Below are 18,722 nucleotides of genomic sequence, written 5' to 3'. Positions count from 1 at the left end.
TTCTTTCTGAAGATGCTGCTTGGCCTGCTGTGTTCGGTCAGCTTCACTCTGTTATCTCAGATTCTCCAGCATCGGCAGTTCCTACTATCTCTGCATTATTTTTCAGTTTGGTTACAGTGCTCAGATTACTGGGCTTTGTTCTAAAGCACACCCCCACCCCCTGTCATCCATTGTGAAGATATTAAATGGAGAATAGACGGTAAATTTTCACCAGCTGATTAATGTTCTGATAGGCTGTAACATCAATGTTACCTTTTTGTCATAGCCCATCAAATCCTACTGGCCAAACTGTAATAAAGATGGCTCCCATGATCAATACAGTAATATGAATAAGCAACTATACCCACTATGGATATCCTGATGCATGTCAAGCTAGACTCAGCTGTAGCTTCCGCTTTGGGGGATGTGGGGGTGGGGTATGCCTGATGTTTGGATTTGAACCTAGGACTTCTGAGTCCATCAAACAGATCATCACTTATTTGTATCACAACATTACAGCACTTTATAATTGTCATACTTTAGGAAGTGTAATATATTTTAAAACAGATCCAACATTTCCTTATATCTGATGTAAAGATGACCAACTATGGAAGCTATAAATAATTTAAAACAGGTGTAGAAAAGCATTTGGGTCCGAGCTTTACTTTGCTACCTACTTAAGTTCAGGAGACTGGATTCGAATCCAATCAGTGTTGCCCCTGCCATTAATCAATTCTGCACATCATGCCTTGACAGATGGTCATTTGTGAACCTTTGCAAATATTGACCTGGACTTAGTAGCTGGTCCACGAGGTTAGCCAAGTGAGTCTGCCAGCCCTGTGACAGAATGCCTTGCTTAACATGGGTCTCTTTAGTTGCTTCAATTGTCGCAAGACTTCAGTGAAAAAATGTATGGCATTTGTGTTTTATAATTTTGTTTTGCATTGTAACAGGCTCCCAGTGCACAAGCAATGAGATACTGGCTGCAAGAATTACAGCAGAAGAGGTGGGAATTCAGTAATAATGGTACTGCTGGATCAAGGGACAATAGAGTATCACCCCCACCCCCTTACTCAACTACTGGTCTAGTTGCTAAAGATGTAGGTAAGTCCTGAAAACGTTGGTTCCAACAGAGATTTACTGTTGTTTCCAAGGTGTAAAATGTAAGTAACTTGTGCATGAAGTAGTTTGTTTTGGTTTTGATTTTTAAAAAAAAAGCATATTTGTAAAAAGGCATTACAAAAAAGTCACTCAGTTATCATGGATAATATGAGCCTTGAATTTTGATAAGCAATGGAAAATCTGATCTCCCTTGTCCCAACACGATCATTTTTATTAGGGTAATAAAATGTGAGGCTGGATGAACACAGCAGACCAAGCATGTGCTCCTGAGATGCTGCTTGGCCTGCTGTGTTCATCCAGCCTCACATTTTATTATCTTGGAATTCTCCAGCATCTGCAGTTCCCATTATCTCTGATACATTTTTATTAGGGTGTAACTTTCCACCTGGAGGTTAATAACATAAACTCCTGGCTTGCTTTGGCAACACATTACAAGTTGCATCACAGACATGGTTAAGAAGGTGTTTAGCATGCTTGCCTTCACTGTTCTGATCAATGAGTATATGAGTTAAGACGTCATGTTGCTGTTATACAGGATATTGATTAGGCCACTTTTGGAATACAGTTCTGGTTGTCCTGCTGTGGGAAGGATATTATTGAATTACAGAAAGATTTACCAGGATGTTGATGGGCCTGGAGGGTTTGAGTTGTAAGGAGAGGCTGGATAGGCTGGGACCTTTTTCACTGGAGCACAGGACGTTGAGGGGTGGCCTTATAGAAGTTTATAAAATCGTGGGTGGCAGAGATAAGGTTAGTAAATGTCTTTCTTTTCGATAGGACAGGGAATTTCAAAACTAGAGGGTGTATTTCTAAGGTGAGAGGAGGAAAATTTAAGAGAGGCCTGAGAGGCAACTTTTTCACACAGATTAGTTCATGTGTAGAATAAACTGCCAGAGGAAGTCATAGAAGCAGTTATAGTTAAACATTCAAAAGATATTTGGACAGGTTCATGCATAGGAAAAGTTTGGAGGGATATGTGTCAAATGCAGGCAAATGGCACTAGTATAGTTTGGGGAACTTGTTTGGTGTGGATGAGTTGGACTGAAGTGTCTGTTTCCGTTCTGTATGACTCTGACTTAGTAATCTCATCGTTGAGAATATACCTTACCACTTCTTACACTATCAGTCTCCTTAAGGAAGGAACCACTTCACCTGCATTTACTAATAATTGGAATAGATACGTTGCCTTTCTAAGAAAAACTCTGACTTTGACATTCTGAACCTAAGGATACAGAAAAGATTAGCGTGGCCCATGTGCTTTTTTCTCTTCCCCCTCCAAACCAGGATGCTGCATTTTTACTCTAAGCTGGAGAATCATAGCTCCTTGAACTTTGGAAGCAGCAACCAGACTGAAGATGAAAACCCTGTTAATCCATTCTGTGAGCTGCTGGTTTAAAAATGATTGCCCTTAGCTTTTAATATAAATTTTCAACTGTCATTAAAATGATCTTTGGGGAATAAAAATTCTGTTTACTTTGCACTGTAGCTTGGTAGCTAAGTCGTAATGAGATTCCCATTCCTAAAGTGACTCTTAACAACCTGTCCTGAGGGGTACCACAAGTTTCGATCTCCGATACACCCAAAATTGCAGCCTTTCTGCAAGGGAATCAATGATGTACATTTGAATTAGGAGTGGATGTAGCCCACCTACTTCCTTGAGCCTGCTTAACTCATTTAGTAAGGCTATAGTTGATCTAATTACTGAACATTCCCACCTATTCCTAATAATCGTTTATCCTTTGCATATCAAGAATCTACTTGCTTGTGCCTTAAAAATATTCAGATTCTGGTTCTGCAGCTTATTAAGAAAAGGTTCCAAAGATTCATGAGCTTCTGAGGAAACATGTCTACTTGTATCTGTTTTGAATGGGCAACCCCTTATTTTTAAACATTAACCCTCCAGTTCTTTTTTTCTTGCAGCGGTAGAATCCTTCTATATGCATTCTGTTATAACACCTTGGGATCTGTTATGTTTCCCATCCTGTTCTAAAGCTAGGGCATAACCTATCCAGCCTCCTCTTATAAGGCAACATATCCATTCCAATTATTGTTAAATGCAGGTGAAGTGATTCCTTCCTTAAGGAGACTGATACTGTAAGAAGTAGTAAGGTATATGCTCAATGATGAGATTACTAAACCTTAAGTTACTCATATATTCAATTCCCTATGTGATAAACAATAGTATTCCATTAGTTTCCCTAATTACTTGCTGTACTTGTGTACTAACCCTTTATGATTCATATACTTGGACACACAGATATGAGATCTGCAATCTGTCATTATTTATGTTACATAGTTTTGTATTCTACCTGCCAAAATGGACAGTTTTATTTTTTGGCCCCAGTATCCTCCATTTGCCACATCTTTGCCCATTCACTTGACCTAGCTACATTCATTTGTAGCTTCCTTTGTTCTTCCCACAACGTCCTTTCCTATTTGTTGTTGTGCTGTGAATAAACTTAACAACAATACTTTCAATCTCTTCAGCAGTCATTTAGGTAAGTTGTAAAAACTTGAGACCCCAGCAGTGACCTGTGGCACACTATGCATTATATACTGTAAACCTTAGAAAGACCCATTTAAGCTGACTGTTCCCGGTCAGGTAGCCAAACCTTCACTCTTATCAATATGAGCCTATACTGTGAGGTTCTCTGCAGTGACTTTTGATGTTTTGGTTGGAAGTGATAGCCTGGTCTTATTATAAGTAGACTAATAATCCAGATATCCATCTGGGATAGGGGGTTCAAATATCATTATGGCAGATGTTGGAATTTGCATTCAACAAAAATAAAACCGGAATCAAAAGTCTCATGATGAACATTGTCGGTTGTCAGAAAAACTCATTTAGTTCACTAATGTCCTTTAGGGAAGGAAAGCTAGTATTGCCTTTTTCTGATGTCAGACCCACAGCAATGTGGCTGACTCTTAACTGCTCTCGGGCAATTAAGGATAGGCAATAATTGTTGGACTAGCCAGCAATGCCTGCAGTCCTAAAAATATCATACCTGTGATATGGGCATCACTGACTCTGCTAACATTTATTGCCCATCCCAAGCTGAACTTGAAAAGGTGATGAACTGTCTCCTTGAACAGCTGCAGTCCGTTTGATATAGGTACACTCACTAGGAAAGGTACTCCAGGATTTAGACCCAAGAATGGCAATGTATTCCAAGTCAGAATGGTGAGTGGCTTGGAGGTGATGGTGTTTCCATGTCTCTGCCACCCTTGTCATTAGAAATGCCAGTGGTCATGAGTTTGAGAGAATTCTTTGCGAATTTCTGCAGTTCACCCTGGAGAATGTACACAGTGCTGATACTGAATAGTGGTGGAAGGAGGGAACTTTTGTGAATTTGAATCAGGTAGGCTGTTTAGTCCTGAATGGTGTCAAGTTATTTTAGTATTGTTGTGATCCAGGCAAGTGGATCTTGCTCCTTATTGTATGCCTTGTAGGTGGTGGACCGACTTTGAGGAATCAGAGCATGAGTAACTTAAACTGAACTGGACTAACTATTTAAATATTCTGGTCATTGGTAACCTCACAGTCAATGTTCCCTTTAATTATTTTTTTCTGATGCATGGACGTTCGAGGTCTGTGCATGGAAGTGTCTTCCAAAAGTAGTAGAAAGTGCTGGGAGCATGTTGGCACACTGATTAGTCTGTATGGAACTTCTTAAGCTATTCTGAGGAACTCCAGTAGAGATGAATGAAACTGAGGTGACTGGCTTCCAACAACTGCAACCATCTCTGTGTATGAGCCAGGTATGACTCCAAGCGCAGTCTTGCCAGGGCTCCTTGAAGCCACGTTCTGTGGAATGTGGCCATGCTGTCAAGGGAAGTCACTGTCACTTCTTTGGGATTCAATTTGAATTTTTGACCACTTTTAAACTAGGCTCAGGAGTTTAGTGGTCCTGATGAAACCAACCTGAATGCCATTGAGCAGCACTGTCATGTTTCATTAGCAAATGCCTCTGGAAACCCAAGTGCAGTACATCTTGTAACCCATTTTCCACACCATGTTGCTTCAAAGAACCCCAACAGATTGGTTAGCCATAATTTCTCTTTCACAAAATGTTGATTCTGCCTAATTAGCTTGAACTTGTTTTATCAAGACACCTGGATCCTTAATAGCTTTTAATATTTTCCCAATGACAAGTGTTAAGCTAACTGCCCTGTTTCTGCTTTTGTCTCTCTGTTTTTATTTATTTTTTAACTGCTTTTCACTCCTGTAGCTCCTTCTGTGAATCTAGGAAATTTTCGAAAATTAAAATCAATGCACTATCTTACTAGTACTTTCATGTAAGGCCCTGCCATGGAATGTTCTATGTTTGGACTTTAACTATATTATGAAGAGGATAAGAAAGTTACATCGAGAATCAAAGTTATAACATTATTGAGGTAACAGTCCACTATTTGCATAACTGAGCTATTTGGTCGATGTCCAAGAAAGTATAGTCCCTAGTGCCAGAGCAAGATCTTGTTTGTAGTAAATGATACATTGTCTCATGACCCACTAGGGGTGTGTTGTGGAAATCAAGCCCCTGGTGTTGTGGCTAATGCAATAAGATTTAGTGAAACTATCAAAAGTCTCCACTTTACCTGACTGTTGAACTCAAATTAAAGAAAAAATCTCAAGTTTTCTGTACTCAACAAAGAAAGATTGTTTATTCTGAGCAAATTGCCTTTAAGTTAGAAACAGAAAATGTTGCTTTATAACTGTGTCACTTAAATCCTGCCCCTTGTTAAATTCCCCTTTCGCAAACATGTACAGGCAGACAAGACATGGATATGAAGGGCTCAAAAAGATTTTAAAAATACAGCGAAAACAGTTCAGTCATAGAATTCCTACAGTGTGGAAACAGACCACTTGGCCCAACAAGCCCATACCAACTTCTCCAAAGAGCATCCCTGTAACCCTGCATTTCCATGGCTAATTTCCCCTAGCCTACACATCCCTGGACACTAGGGGCAATTTAGCATGGCCAGTTAAACTGCACATCTTGGACTATGGGAGGAAACTGGAGCACCCAGAGGAAACCTACGCAGACACAGGGAGAATGTGCAAACTCCTCACAGACAGTTGCCTGAGGCTGGAATTGAACTCTGATCCCTGGTGCTGTGAGGCAGCAGGGCTAACCACTGAGCCAATGTGCCACCCCACTTTTCTTTTTAAAGCCTTCTAATGAGCCCCATCCATTGTCACCTCGCCTTATAGAAATTAGCCCCTGTGCAGTCCAGTTCTATGGCTCTAGTCTGGACCTCAGCGTTCAGTGAGCTGTTTTCTTTGGATTTTGTCCAGTTTTTCCAATAGTGTGTCACAGTGGCTCAGAAGTTAGCACTGCTGCCTCACAGTGCTAGGATCCTAGGATCAATTCCACCCTCTGGCAAGTATCTGTGTAGTGTTTGCATGGCCTCCCCATTTCTGCTTGGGTTTTGTCTGGATGCACCACTTTAGTCTAAGGATGTGCACGGAAGGTGAACTGGCCATGCTAAATTGCCCAGGGTCCAGGATGTGCAGGCTGGATTGATTAGCTGCAGTAAATTCAGGGTTATAGGGATGGGACAGGGTGTGTGGGGTCTGGATCAGACTAGGTTGCTCTTTGTAGGGTTAGTGTAGACTGGATGGGCAGAATGGCCTATTTCCACACTGTAGGGAGATTCTAAATCCTTTTAGTTCTTTGCTGTGGACACAAATTTGCTTGTTCGTTGATGCTGATATTCTTTTTGTTCTCTTGTTGAGAATTTGACTTAAATGTCTGAGGGTGTTTTACTCCTTTCACCAAAGTTTTAGCAGCAGAAACATGAGAGAGCTAGACACTTTTTGTTAGAGACTTTCTAATATCTGCATGACTGGGACAAGAATTGTAAATTCTAGTGCTTTCACCTTGCACATGAGAGATTTCTCTGCACTGGTCCCCCCACAAGCCATGGTCACCTGGTCTGGAGCAAATCAAAACATTACTGTCAGACAATTGCCCTGGTAAACAAACCAGAAATGAGGTGATCAACTCCAATGGACCCCAGAGTTTAAACGACAGGCGGGAGAATACAACAATGCTTCATTGGAGTGCGCTGATGCTGTTACCCAGCAGAGTAATGAATGTCTGAAAAATAATGAACCAGCGAGCCAACCATGGCATCAATAACCTGAGCTACCAATCTATGCAAAAACCTTAAATTGTCCCCTAGTTCAGAATCCATTGGCACCATAGTGTCTGCTTTGCTGCCTTTTTTCAGGAAAAGACTCAGTATGCTCCAGTAAACAACATTATTAAAAAGTTCAGACATCTCTTTGCGTGCTCTCATTGGATTAAAGCAGCAGTTTTTTTAGTTGCTAATCCATAACTAAGGGAATAAAGTGATCTTTATGGTAGGTGCGAAGGTATTGAAGTAGAGAAAAACTACAAAGCACTGAAAGATAACTTCTGCCAGCACTTTTGCTCAGAAAAAAATCTTTTTTTTGCCCATTTTAAAAAGTTGTGTGTTTCCTGTATTGCGTAATAATTAGCCCAGAAATTGCCAAGACTGGATGATTAGAGCTGGCTTTACCTGATTAGATCTAGTTGTCTATAATTGTATGGGAACTTTCTGCTGCTAGTCCATGATATCTAGTTTTGCTTTCTAGTATGAGTTTTAATGTATACTTCCTTTGCTCCCCTTTCTTAAAAGCCTATTTCTGTATGAAAACAAAATATGAATTCTATAATTGGCCGTAATGGATTATTTTTGCAATGAGGGAAGTTAGATGTCTGAGACATCATAATTGACTTTGTCTTGGTTAGGAATTCTCATTTCCCTCCTTCCCTTTTTTGGCCTCTGGCTGTAGGAATATCCAGTTAGGAGTGCTGACGTGGAATTCTTTTACAGTACAATTCTGGCTTCAGGATTCAAACCTCATTCCAGAAAAGTCTGCTTTCCTTTTTTCATTTTTAAGAAACCGTGTCAGCGAAAGCTTCACTCAAATCTGCTCCTAGCCTACAAATCGAGCAAGCATTTCTTGTTTTTGACAGGTTTACAGCTGTCAAAATGAGGCATGTTATATCACCTCATCACCCCTGGCATTCCTCAGTCTGAGTTCCCATTACAAATACACCATCTTTATACAATTCCAGAAGGTATTGGAACAGAAGTAAGCCATTCTGCCTATCTAGTCTGACCCACCATTCAGTGACATCATGGTTAATCTGATCATTGTCAACTCTACTCTCCTGCCTTTCCCCAGAATTGTTGATTCCCTTATTAATTAAAAAAAAGCTATCTCAACCTTGAATATACTTAATGACACAGCTTCTACAGCCCTCTGTGGTAACCCTTTTGAGAGAAGAAATTCCTTCTCATTCTTGTCATAACTGGGTGACTCCCTGTTTTGTAATGATGCCCAATGGTGCTAGACTCTTTCCCCCAAAGAGAAATAAGTTCTCAATGTCTCCATATGTTTCAATAATGTTTTGTCTCGTTCTTCTAAACTCCAATCAGTACAGACCCAAACTACTTGTAAGAAAAATCCCTCATGCCTGGGATCAACCCAGTGAAATACTCTGGACTGCTTCCAATGCTAGTGCACCCTTCCTTAGATAAGAGACCCAAAAATGTCCATGACATTCCAACTGTGATCTGTGCAGTGCCTTTTATAGTTTTAGCCAGACTTCACCGTATTTGTACATATTCCATTCCCTTTGAAATTAAGGCCAACATCCCATTTGTCTTCCCTACTAAGTGCTGAACTTGTATGCTAGGTTTTTGTGATTTATACATGAAAACTCCCCAAATTCTCTATGCAACTGCTTCCTGCAGACTTTCCCCATTTAAATAATAATTACTCCTATTTTCTTGACAAAGTCAATTACTTCAAATTTTCCCACATTAATATATATTGTAAACAATTGGGACCCCCAGCATTGATGTCTGTGACACTCTACTAGTTACAGGCTGCATCCTGAAAACGCCCACCCCCATCCCAAATCTCTGTCTTGTATTAATGAGTCAATCCTGTATCCAAGCTAATGCACTACTCTTAACACCGTGCCTCTTAGCTTAAGTAGGCTTAGGCTTTGCTGAAAGCCTTTTAATGGTTTATAATAGAACAGATGTATAACAATAGAGCACAGAACAGGGCTTCATCCCACCATGTCTGCATCAACTGCGATGCCATTCTAAACGGAACCCATCTGCCTGCACATGTCTGTAAGCCCCAGTTCTCTGCCTGTTCATGTGCCTGTCTGAATGCCTCTTAAACACTGCTATCATATTTGCTTCTGTCAGCTCCCTTGGCAGTGCATTCCAGGCATTTACTGCCCTCTGTGTAAAACAAAACGACTGTCCTTGTACAAGCGAGTTTTGAGAAGATTTGTAGCTCAGGTTGAGGTTCTGGATGTAAGTTTGCTCGCTGAGCTGGAAGGTTAGTTTTCAGACGTTTTGTCACCATTCTAGGTAACATCATCAGTGAGCCTCTGACGAAGCGCTGGTGTTATGTCCCGCTTTCTATTTATCTGTTTAGGTTTCCTTGCGTTGCTGATGTCATTTCCTGCATTGATGTCATTTCCTGTTCTTTTTCTCAGGGGATGGTAGATTGGTTCCAAACTCATTGATTTGGAGCCAGTGTGTTCCAAACGCATTGATTTGGAGCCAGTCTACCATCCCCTGAGAAAAAGAACACAAATGACAACACCAACGCAGGAAATGACACCACCAACCCAAGGAAACCTAAACAGATAAATAGAAAGCGGGACATAACACCAGCCCTTCGTCGGAGGCTCACTGATGATGTTACCTTGAATGGTGACGAAACGTCTAAAAACTAACCTTCCAGCTCAGCGAGCAAACTCGCATCCATGTCCTTGTACATCTCCTTTTAAGTTTTCCCTCGTCACCTAAACCTATACTATTTAGTATTTGGCATTTCTGCCCTAGCAAAAAGAGTCTCCAACAATCCACCCTACCTGTGCCCTTCATTTCATCTAATTCTACATAACTCTGAAGTCATAACTCAGCCTCTGATGCTCCGATCATGTTGCAGGGTGGAACAGGTGTGAGGGAGTAATTGACCTATTCATACTGCTAGTTCCTGTGGTTTGGTGTTTCTCCCTGTCTCTGTGTGCGTGCATCTCTGTCTCTCTATCTCTCTCTCTCTGTCTTCCTCCCACAGTCCAAAGATGTGCAGGCTAGGTGGATCGGCCATGCCAAATCCAAGTTTGTCCATCCTGTCCTTACGGTTAATGCATTCCAATCCAGGTAAACCTCTTCTGCACCCCCTCCAGAGCCTCCGTATCCTTCATACTGTGCAAGGCATTCTGAATGTGACCTGTCTAAAGTCTTATACAGTTGCTGCTTGTCTTGTCAATTTTTATATTCGATGAAAGCATGCATGCCGTATGCCGCCTTTACCACTTTATTCACTTGTGTTGCCCTTTCAAGGAGTTATGGATTGAGACCTCAAGATCTCTCTGTTTATCAATACTCCTAAGATCTGGCTATTGACTTTCCTGTTGCATCTGACCTCCCAAAGTGCATCATCTCTTACTTGTAAAGGTCCTTGTGAAATGCTTTGGTAATGACTTAGGTAGACATTAGCCACTACCCTACTCTCAACAATTATCTTTGTCACTTCTTCATCCAAATTTGAGACAAGATCTGCCCCCAACAAAGCCTTGCTGACTACTCTTAATAAGTCCATTCTTTTGCAAATGTGAGTAAATCCTTTGCCTAATAATCTTCTTCAGTAATTTCCGTACCTCTGATATAAGCCTCACCAGCATCCAATTTTCTCGGCCATCCCTGTTGCTGTTAAACAAAGGAACAACATTAGTTATTTCCCACTCTTCTAGGGCCTCACCTGTGGCTAAAGAGGATTCAAAGATCTCCATCAAGACCCCAGCAATCTCCTCCCCTGCCTCTTTCAGTATTCTGGCATAGATCCCTTGGGATTTGCCCACCTTAATGTTTTTCGAGACACCCAACCACACCACCTACTCAATAGCGAATGCCCTACAATATCAACATAGCTTTCCCTAATCTCACCGTCACCCATTACCTTATCCTTGGTAGATGCTGATGTGAAGTACTCATTAAGGATCTTACCAACTTCCTCTGGGTCCAGGCATAAATTCCCTCTTTTGTCCTTGAATAGACATACCCATTTCCTAGCTACCCTCTTGCTTCTTATACCTTGGGATTCTCCTTAATCTTACTTGCGAAGGACATTTTATGGCCCTTTTTTACCCCTTCCTAATTCCTTGTTTAAATTCTCTCCCATTTCCTTAATATTCCTCAAGGGCTTTGTCTGATTTCAATTTCCCTAACCATACATATGCTTCCTATTTCTTTTTGACAAAACTTCCAATATCTCTTGTTCAGAGTTCCTGTATCATGCCATCCTTATCTTTCTTTCTCTCAGGAACATGCTTTCTCCCAATTTGGAACTTCTGCCAGCGGAGCAATCTTATTCTAACTCTTATTCATAATTGTTTTAAAACTTATGGAATTATGATCATGCTTCCCCCATTGAAGCTTTGATTGCCTGGCCGAGCTCACTCCTCAATAGAAGGTCTAATATGGCCCTGTCCCTAGTTGGACTGTCTACATGTTGTTCCAAGAAACCCTCCTAACAAATACTGTGCCATCTAACCCCTGGCACTAACGGAGTCCCAGTAAATATGGGAGAAGTTAAAGTCGTCCGCTACAACAAACCGGTTGCTTTAATATCTTTCCATGATCTGCCTATGTATCTGTTTCTCTACCTTATCTAATAGACTCGATTCCCAGTGACATCAAACTAATTGGCTTATAAGTTAAGGAAGAAATAAAGATGGGGAGGGCTCAGCAGAGGTTGTTAAAGCTTCCAGAATAAGTAATAGGACAGAGTATGGAAAGACCCTGCAATTTAACCTTGGGCACAGCACAGAAGGGGACAACTGTGACTGCCCCCTTCTCAATGCAGGACTGAGGGTGTTGTACTTAAATGCATGCAGTATATGAAACAAGATAAATATTTACCAGGGTACAAGCTTTGTATTGCACATTTAAATTGGCAGTTATGCTATTGTGAGTATCACAGAGACCTGGCTGCAAATTGATTGGGGCTGGGAGCTATATATCTACAGATAGACATCTAATCGCAAGGACAACCGTATGGGCAGAGGGTATGTGTTTGCAATGCTAGTGAATGAAATTATTTCGATATAAAGAAGTGACGTGGAGTTGGAAGGAGTCAAATCTATGTGGGTAGAGTTGAGGAACTGCAAAGTGAATAAAATCTAATGAGTTTTGAGAAACATGACTACTAAGACCTGAGGGGGGTGCTGGCCAGAGTTGATTGCCTTCCCTGCTAGACTTCTGTTACAGTGGAGCAGCAATGGCAGGATTTTCTGACTAGGTAATTCTGGAGGTGCAGCAGAAATTCTTCCTCATGAAGACGCAGCACTTCAAAGGGGAGGATGAATCAACTTCAAAGGGAAGGATGACAGTGGAAGTCAGGGACAATATAAGATCAAAAGAAAAAGCGTACAGTGTGGTGAATGAAGATTTGTGATAAACCAGAGGTTGCCAACCCTCTTAAAACCCAGCATAGGATAACTTTTTTAAAAAAGCCAAAAGGAGAGATAATGTTGAATTTTGAATAACCTAGCTAGTAACATAAAGAAAACTTTGGATGTGAGTTTGCTCGCTGAGCTGGAAGGTTAGTTTTCAGACGTTTCGTCACCATTCTAGGTAACATCAGTGAGCCTCTGACGAAGCTTCGTCGGAGGCTCACTGATGTTACCTAGAATGGTGACGAAACGTCTGAAAACTAACCTTCCAGCTCAGCGAGCAAACTCACGTCCAGAACCTCAACCTGAGCTACAAATCTTCTCAAAACTTGCTATAAAGAAAATTACAAGAGTTCTTTTTAGATATCAAAACGGTAAGACAGGGGTAAGGGTGCATTGGATCACTGGAAAATGAGGCTGGCAAAGTGGCAGTGGGAAACACAAATGACAGAGGAATTGAATAAGTACTTTGCATCAGTTTTCATAATGGAAGAACCACTACCATACCAGAATTTTGAAAGTCGGGGGCAGAAGTGAGTGTAGTAACCATCACTAAGGAAAACGTGCTGAGGAAGCTGAAAAGGTGGATGGGTAGGGAAAAGACCTGGGTCAGATGGACTATACCCCAGAGACCTGAAGATGTTTGTGGAGGCATTGGTGAGGATCTTTAGGAATCACTAGATTTAGGGAGGGTCCAAGGGGACTCAAATGTTGATATACCACCTCTGCTTTAGAAGGGAGGGCAACAGAAGACAGGAAAGATAAGTCAGTTAGCCTGACCTTGATGGCTGGTAAGATCTTAGAGTCTGTTGTTAAGGATGAGGTTGTGGAGTATTTGGAAGTGCATGGTAAAATAGAGCTGAGTTAGCATGACTTCTTCAAGGGGAAGTCATACCTGAAAAATCTGAATTCTTTGAGAAGATAATGAGCAAGTTATACAAGGGAGAGCCAACGGATCTGATCTGTCTGGATATGCAGAAGTCCTTAGACAACAGGAGGCTCCTTAATAAGATAAGAATGTATGATGTTAGTGACAAGGTATTGGCATGGATAGAGGATTAGGCTGACTGACAGAAGGCAGAGTAGGATTAAAGGAGTCTTCAGGATGGCAGCTGATGACTAGTGGGGTTCCACGGTGGTCAGCATTGGGACACAGCTATTCATGTTATACATTAACGATCTGTGCAAAGGAACTGAGGGCATTATTGCTAAGTTTGAAGAATACATGTGTGTTGAGGAACAGATAGTGTTGAGGAATTGGGGAAGTTGCAGAAGGGCTTGGATAGGGTAGGCAAGTGGCAGCCGACCAGCTGATGGAATATAATGTGGGAAAGTTTAAGCTGTGGTGAACCTTGATAGGAAGAGTAGAGGCATAGACTATTTTCTAAATGGTTAAGCGTTTGGAAATCTGAAGCACAATGGGACTTAGGAGTCCTAAGCTCTTAGGACTCTCAAGGTTAACATGCAGTTGACAGTTAGTATTTGCGATGTTAGCATTCATTGCAAGAGAGCTAGGATAAAACATCAGAGGTATACTGCTGAGGCTGAATAAAGATGTCAGACTTCATTTGGAATACTGTGAGCAGTTTGGGGCCCCATACTTAAGGAAGGATGTGCTAGCCTTGCAGTGGTCCAAATGAGGTTTACAATGAGCCTGGGGCTGAAGGGCTTGTCATATGAGGAGCGGTTGAGGACTCTTGGTCTTACTTGGAGTTTGTAAGGAAGGGGGGAGGGGGTGAGTGGGTGGGTAGTGGTGGTGGATGAGGGGAGGCAGAGGGAGCGGAATCTCATTGAAACTTACAGAAGACTGATGGGCCTGGAGATAGTTGATGTAGGGAAGATGTTCCTATTTGTAGGAGAGACCACAGCCCAAGAGCACAGTATCAGTGAAGGGTCAACCCTTTAGAACTGAGATGAGGAACTTTTTCAACCAGAGGGTAGTTAATCTGTGGAGACCAAGTTATTGAATGTATTTAAGATAGAGATTCTTGATTGATAAGGGGATCAAGGATTGTGCGGAGAAGGCAGGAGAATGGGGGTGAGAAACACAGCTGTGATTGAATGGCAGTGCAGACTTGATGGGTTGTGTGGTCTAATTCTGCTCCTATATCTTATCCGTATATTTGATGAAGTTCTTATTGACCACCTTGATGTTACTTGCAAGTTTACCCGCTTCGTTTTCCTCTTTTTTTAAGTCATCTTTTGGTTTTTAAAACCTACCCAATCATTTTGCTTACCCACTAAACTTTTAATTGGATACTGTCTTTAATCTTCCTGGTTAAACAAGGTTGGTTTCCTTTCTTGCAATGTTCCTTTCTTATTTGGATTGTGTGTCATGAACTATTTTCTTAAATGATTGCCATTCGTCCTCAGCTTCATTGCTGCTAAACCCCTTTCCCAGCCCATTCCAGCTAGATCCACACTCATTACTTTGTGATTGTGCTTATTTACATTTAGCACGGTTGTTTTCAACTCTGATTTCTCTTTTTGACCCTGAATGCTAAATGGTTCCCGAAATCAATTAACTTCCTTCGACCCCAGTACTGGTGTCGGTGTGCCATGAACTGAATTCTCACTGGTTTAATGATATTCAGATAGAGACTTAGTTTGATCAGGAAGGCAGTTGTGTTGTGTCTGCTGAAGAATACATTGCTATAGAAAATGCCCAACTGTCTTTTAAAAGACAGTTGGGCACATTTTTAGAGCCTGTATTATGATGTTTGGTTTGAAAATACAGGATTTTCATTTTCATTAAAAACATAATTATGAGATAAGCCATGTTTATAAACTGGTAGGTTAGTTTTGGATTGCCAATGGAATGCTTTTTGTGCAATATCATTTAAAAGTTGGAATTGTCTTGTAGTACATTAATGGTGGCAGAATTCTACATTGGCACAGGAAGCACAGATATCAAGTGGTGAGGAAAAAAAAGCAATTGAGTTCAGCAGCATTTCTCTTCGAGTTAATGCCTGTATATGGCCAAATGATCAGAGCAACTCCTGCTTCTTTATACTGTTGCCCATTTTATTTTTTTATATGATCAACTGTATACTAATCACTGTTACTGGTTTTGGATCGGAGCAATGCAAACTGATCAATGTTGGAGCTGATTAAATGTCAGTTCTTGTTGAATGAGTGAATGTGCTCTAAAATTAAGCATATGAAACTGACACTTGCTTCAATTAGATCTGTTTGTTAGTTTCCATCCCTTGATCAGTGCTTGCTTGTGTGTTTCTGGTCCTGATGAGAGCATTTAATTTTGTGTTGGCCTCTTGGGCCCACTTTTGGAACTGACTTCAAGTTGTCCAGATTCCATTCACGATGAATTGTTGAGGAAATCTTGAGTCCACTGGTCTGGAGATTTGAAGCCAGGTCCTAGATGGGTAATAGAGTGTATAACCATTGCACAGATAAAATTATTATCGGTCAGCCATATTTAAGAAGCAAAGGAACCAACTCTGCAGCTGTTTTGGGAAAACTAGTGATGGCATGCAATCTCATGATGCCATTAACTGTTTCTAATGTATCACTTATGACAGAGATGGCCAAATCAAGTCAGCCTCCCTATCCCCGTATTTACAACATGGTAAAATTAAAACATTCAAGACCTTCAAAATTGACCCCAATGATTCCTAACCAGACCTTTTGAATAACCAATACAAGACTTTGTGAATAACTGGTACCAGACACCTGGTTTATAGCTTAAACAAAAGAATAAAAATTTGTTATTTAATGCAATAGCTTTAACTTAGCAAAGTTAAGCAACAAGTTAATCTAATTGAATTTAAATTTTTAAAAAAGCAATCTTCCTTGATTCTAGTCCCTCTTCTGTAAAGATAGACAAACAGACACAATTAAGGAATAAATCAACAGGAAAATGAGAGCGATGTAACTGATTAGTTCACTTCAGCTGGTTCCACAATCTCTAAAATCACAGGCAAATAGGATAGAACCTTTCTGGGCTTCTGACAACGCCAGTCAATGCAAATAGCTTCCAACAGGTTCGGTGGGATATCCATTTAATTCTTATAACTGAAATTCTGTTTTCCAAACTTCCAATAAGTTGATAATGGGAGGATAACCAGAGAGCAATCAGATCTCCTTGAAACAATTCTTCTGCCAAAAACACAGCTCAAAACCAGTGCAATCTTTGGATTCTCTTTTCTCTTTCGATATTCCCTTGGCACCAAGCTCCCTGTGAGGTCCCGGTTAACCCTAAAACATCTGCCAGCCGTTTGATTATAATGCTTCTTGTGCGTCAAAGCACTTTTATAGAGTACTTTGAGCAAGAATCAACCTGCAGTTAACTGCTAGGCCTGACCTCAAACAAATACAAGTTTGCTCGTTCTGTTTTTTTAGAACAAGCTGCTCCTTGCAGCTCAGAGGTCAACTTCACCTCCCAGCTCATTGTTCATAACTCCAAACCAAAAGTAATCAAAACAATGAAAGTTTCAACACACTAGACAAGATAATCTAAGCAGAAAATATGATAGAAAAGTTTGCTTTAGGTTTCTTGAGAATTCCGAGTGTTTCACAGTGGAATGTGAAGCCACAGTCATACAGCATGGAAACAGATCCTTGGCCCAATTTGCCCATGCCAACCAGATCTCTCGCATTAAATCTGTTCCATTTGTCTGCATTTGGCCCACATTGCTCTAAACTTTTTCTATTCATGTACCAGTCCAAATGTCTCTTAAATGTTGAAATTGTACTTGCACCTAACACTTCCTGTGGCGGTTCATTCACACAATAACCACCCTCTGTGTGGAAAAAATGCCCCAAGCTCCCTTTTAAATCTTTCTCCTCTCACCTTAATTATGCCCTCTCGTTTTGAACTGCCCTACCCTAGGGAAAAGACCTTTTGGTATTCAGCGTATTTATGCCCCTCATGATTTTGTAAACCTCAGTAAGATCACCCCTCTACACTCCATTGGAGAAAGTCCTAGCCTATTCAGCTTCTCCTTTATAATTCAAACCCTTTACTACTGGTAACATCCTTGTAAATCTTTTCTGCACCGTCCCCAATTTAATAATGTCCTTCATATACCAGGGTGACCAGGACTGTATTCAGTACTCCAAAAATGGCCCAACTAATGTCCTGTACAACCTCAACGTGTGCTCAGTGGTTTTGAACAGTGAAGGCAAGGGGCCAAATGCCACCTTAGCTGCCTATCTGTGACACAATTTTCAAGGATTTGTGCACTTCAACTCCTGGGCCTCTGCTTCCATCACTTTTTAAGGAAGGGAGCGACTATGAATATTTTTAAAGCACAGGTTGGATTTATAATAGACAAGGAATGCAAGGCTTTTGGGGTAGGCGGGGATATGGAGGAATCGGATAAGTCATGATTTTATTGAATGGCAGAACAAGCTTGATGGGTTGAGTGGCCTATTTGTACTCCAAGGTTATATGTTCATCTATTTTTTGGTGTTCTGAGACAGGACTTCTGGTTTTGTTTATACCAATATTAAAAAGTTGTAAATCATTTGGATGAGATGGCTGGTTTAGGAACAAGATGCTGTTGGACTCTTTAAGCCTGTTAAACAATTGAATTAAAATAGTGATGATCTGTATATGAAATCAATTAATCAATTATGTTTTATATTCCTTAATACTCTTTTGCCAGACAAATTTGTCAATCCAGTTTTGACATTTTAATTGATACCCAGCCTCCTGTTTTATTTTTGGTGTGGGGAAGAGGGTGGCGGAGGCAAGAGCAATTCCAGGTTTCCACTACTCTTACCCTACTTCAGAATTAGCGACTTCTGTGCTGGTTCAGACAATTGAGTTTCACAATATTTCCTACTTGCTCATTTATAGATAAATTCTATCCATCTTTTTTGGACCCACTTTTGTGAATAAATGTGTTGATCATTTTGAGCGCAAATGTTCATAAATGGCACCATGATGAATGATCAGTGTATTGTTGTGACATTTAACTGCTTAAAGAATGCTGATAGAGCTGTGTGCTCTTCCCTGAATAACTGCATGGGACCTTCACCTTTCTGTGAAAATGACAGTCAGTTTACCCACTCATCTGAAGATGGTGCATTGTTTCACCAGGATGTCAGTTTGAATTGTGTGCTTACGTTCTTGGA

The 18,722-nt window shown here is 40.8% G+C and overlaps 1 protein-coding gene across 3 annotated transcripts in view; it reads left to right on the top strand.

The window, feature by feature from the left end:
- tbc1d2b (TBC1 domain family, member 2B) overlaps positions 1-18,722 on the top strand; it is a 137,995-nt gene that overhangs the window by 20,847 nt on the left and 98,426 nt on the right. For 2 of the 3 annotated variants that reach the window (XM_059640115.1, XM_048520901.2), the window contains exon 2: positions 933-1,083. The exons of the other annotated variant lie outside the window; for it this stretch is intronic. In XM_059640115.1, the coding sequence (XP_059496098.1) occupies positions 933-1,083 (151 nt within the window). The remainder of the gene's footprint in view (positions 1-932; positions 1,084-18,722) is intronic. 3 annotated transcript variants of the gene reach the window in all.

Source organism: Stegostoma tigrinum, chromosome 36 (genome assembly GCF_030684315.1).
Source record: "Stegostoma tigrinum isolate sSteTig4 chromosome 36, sSteTig4.hap1, whole genome shotgun sequence".
Classification (NCBI taxonomy): domain Eukaryota; kingdom Metazoa; phylum Chordata; class Chondrichthyes; order Orectolobiformes; family Stegostomatidae; genus Stegostoma; species Stegostoma tigrinum.
This window is presented reverse-complemented; position numbering and strand designations above follow the sequence as displayed.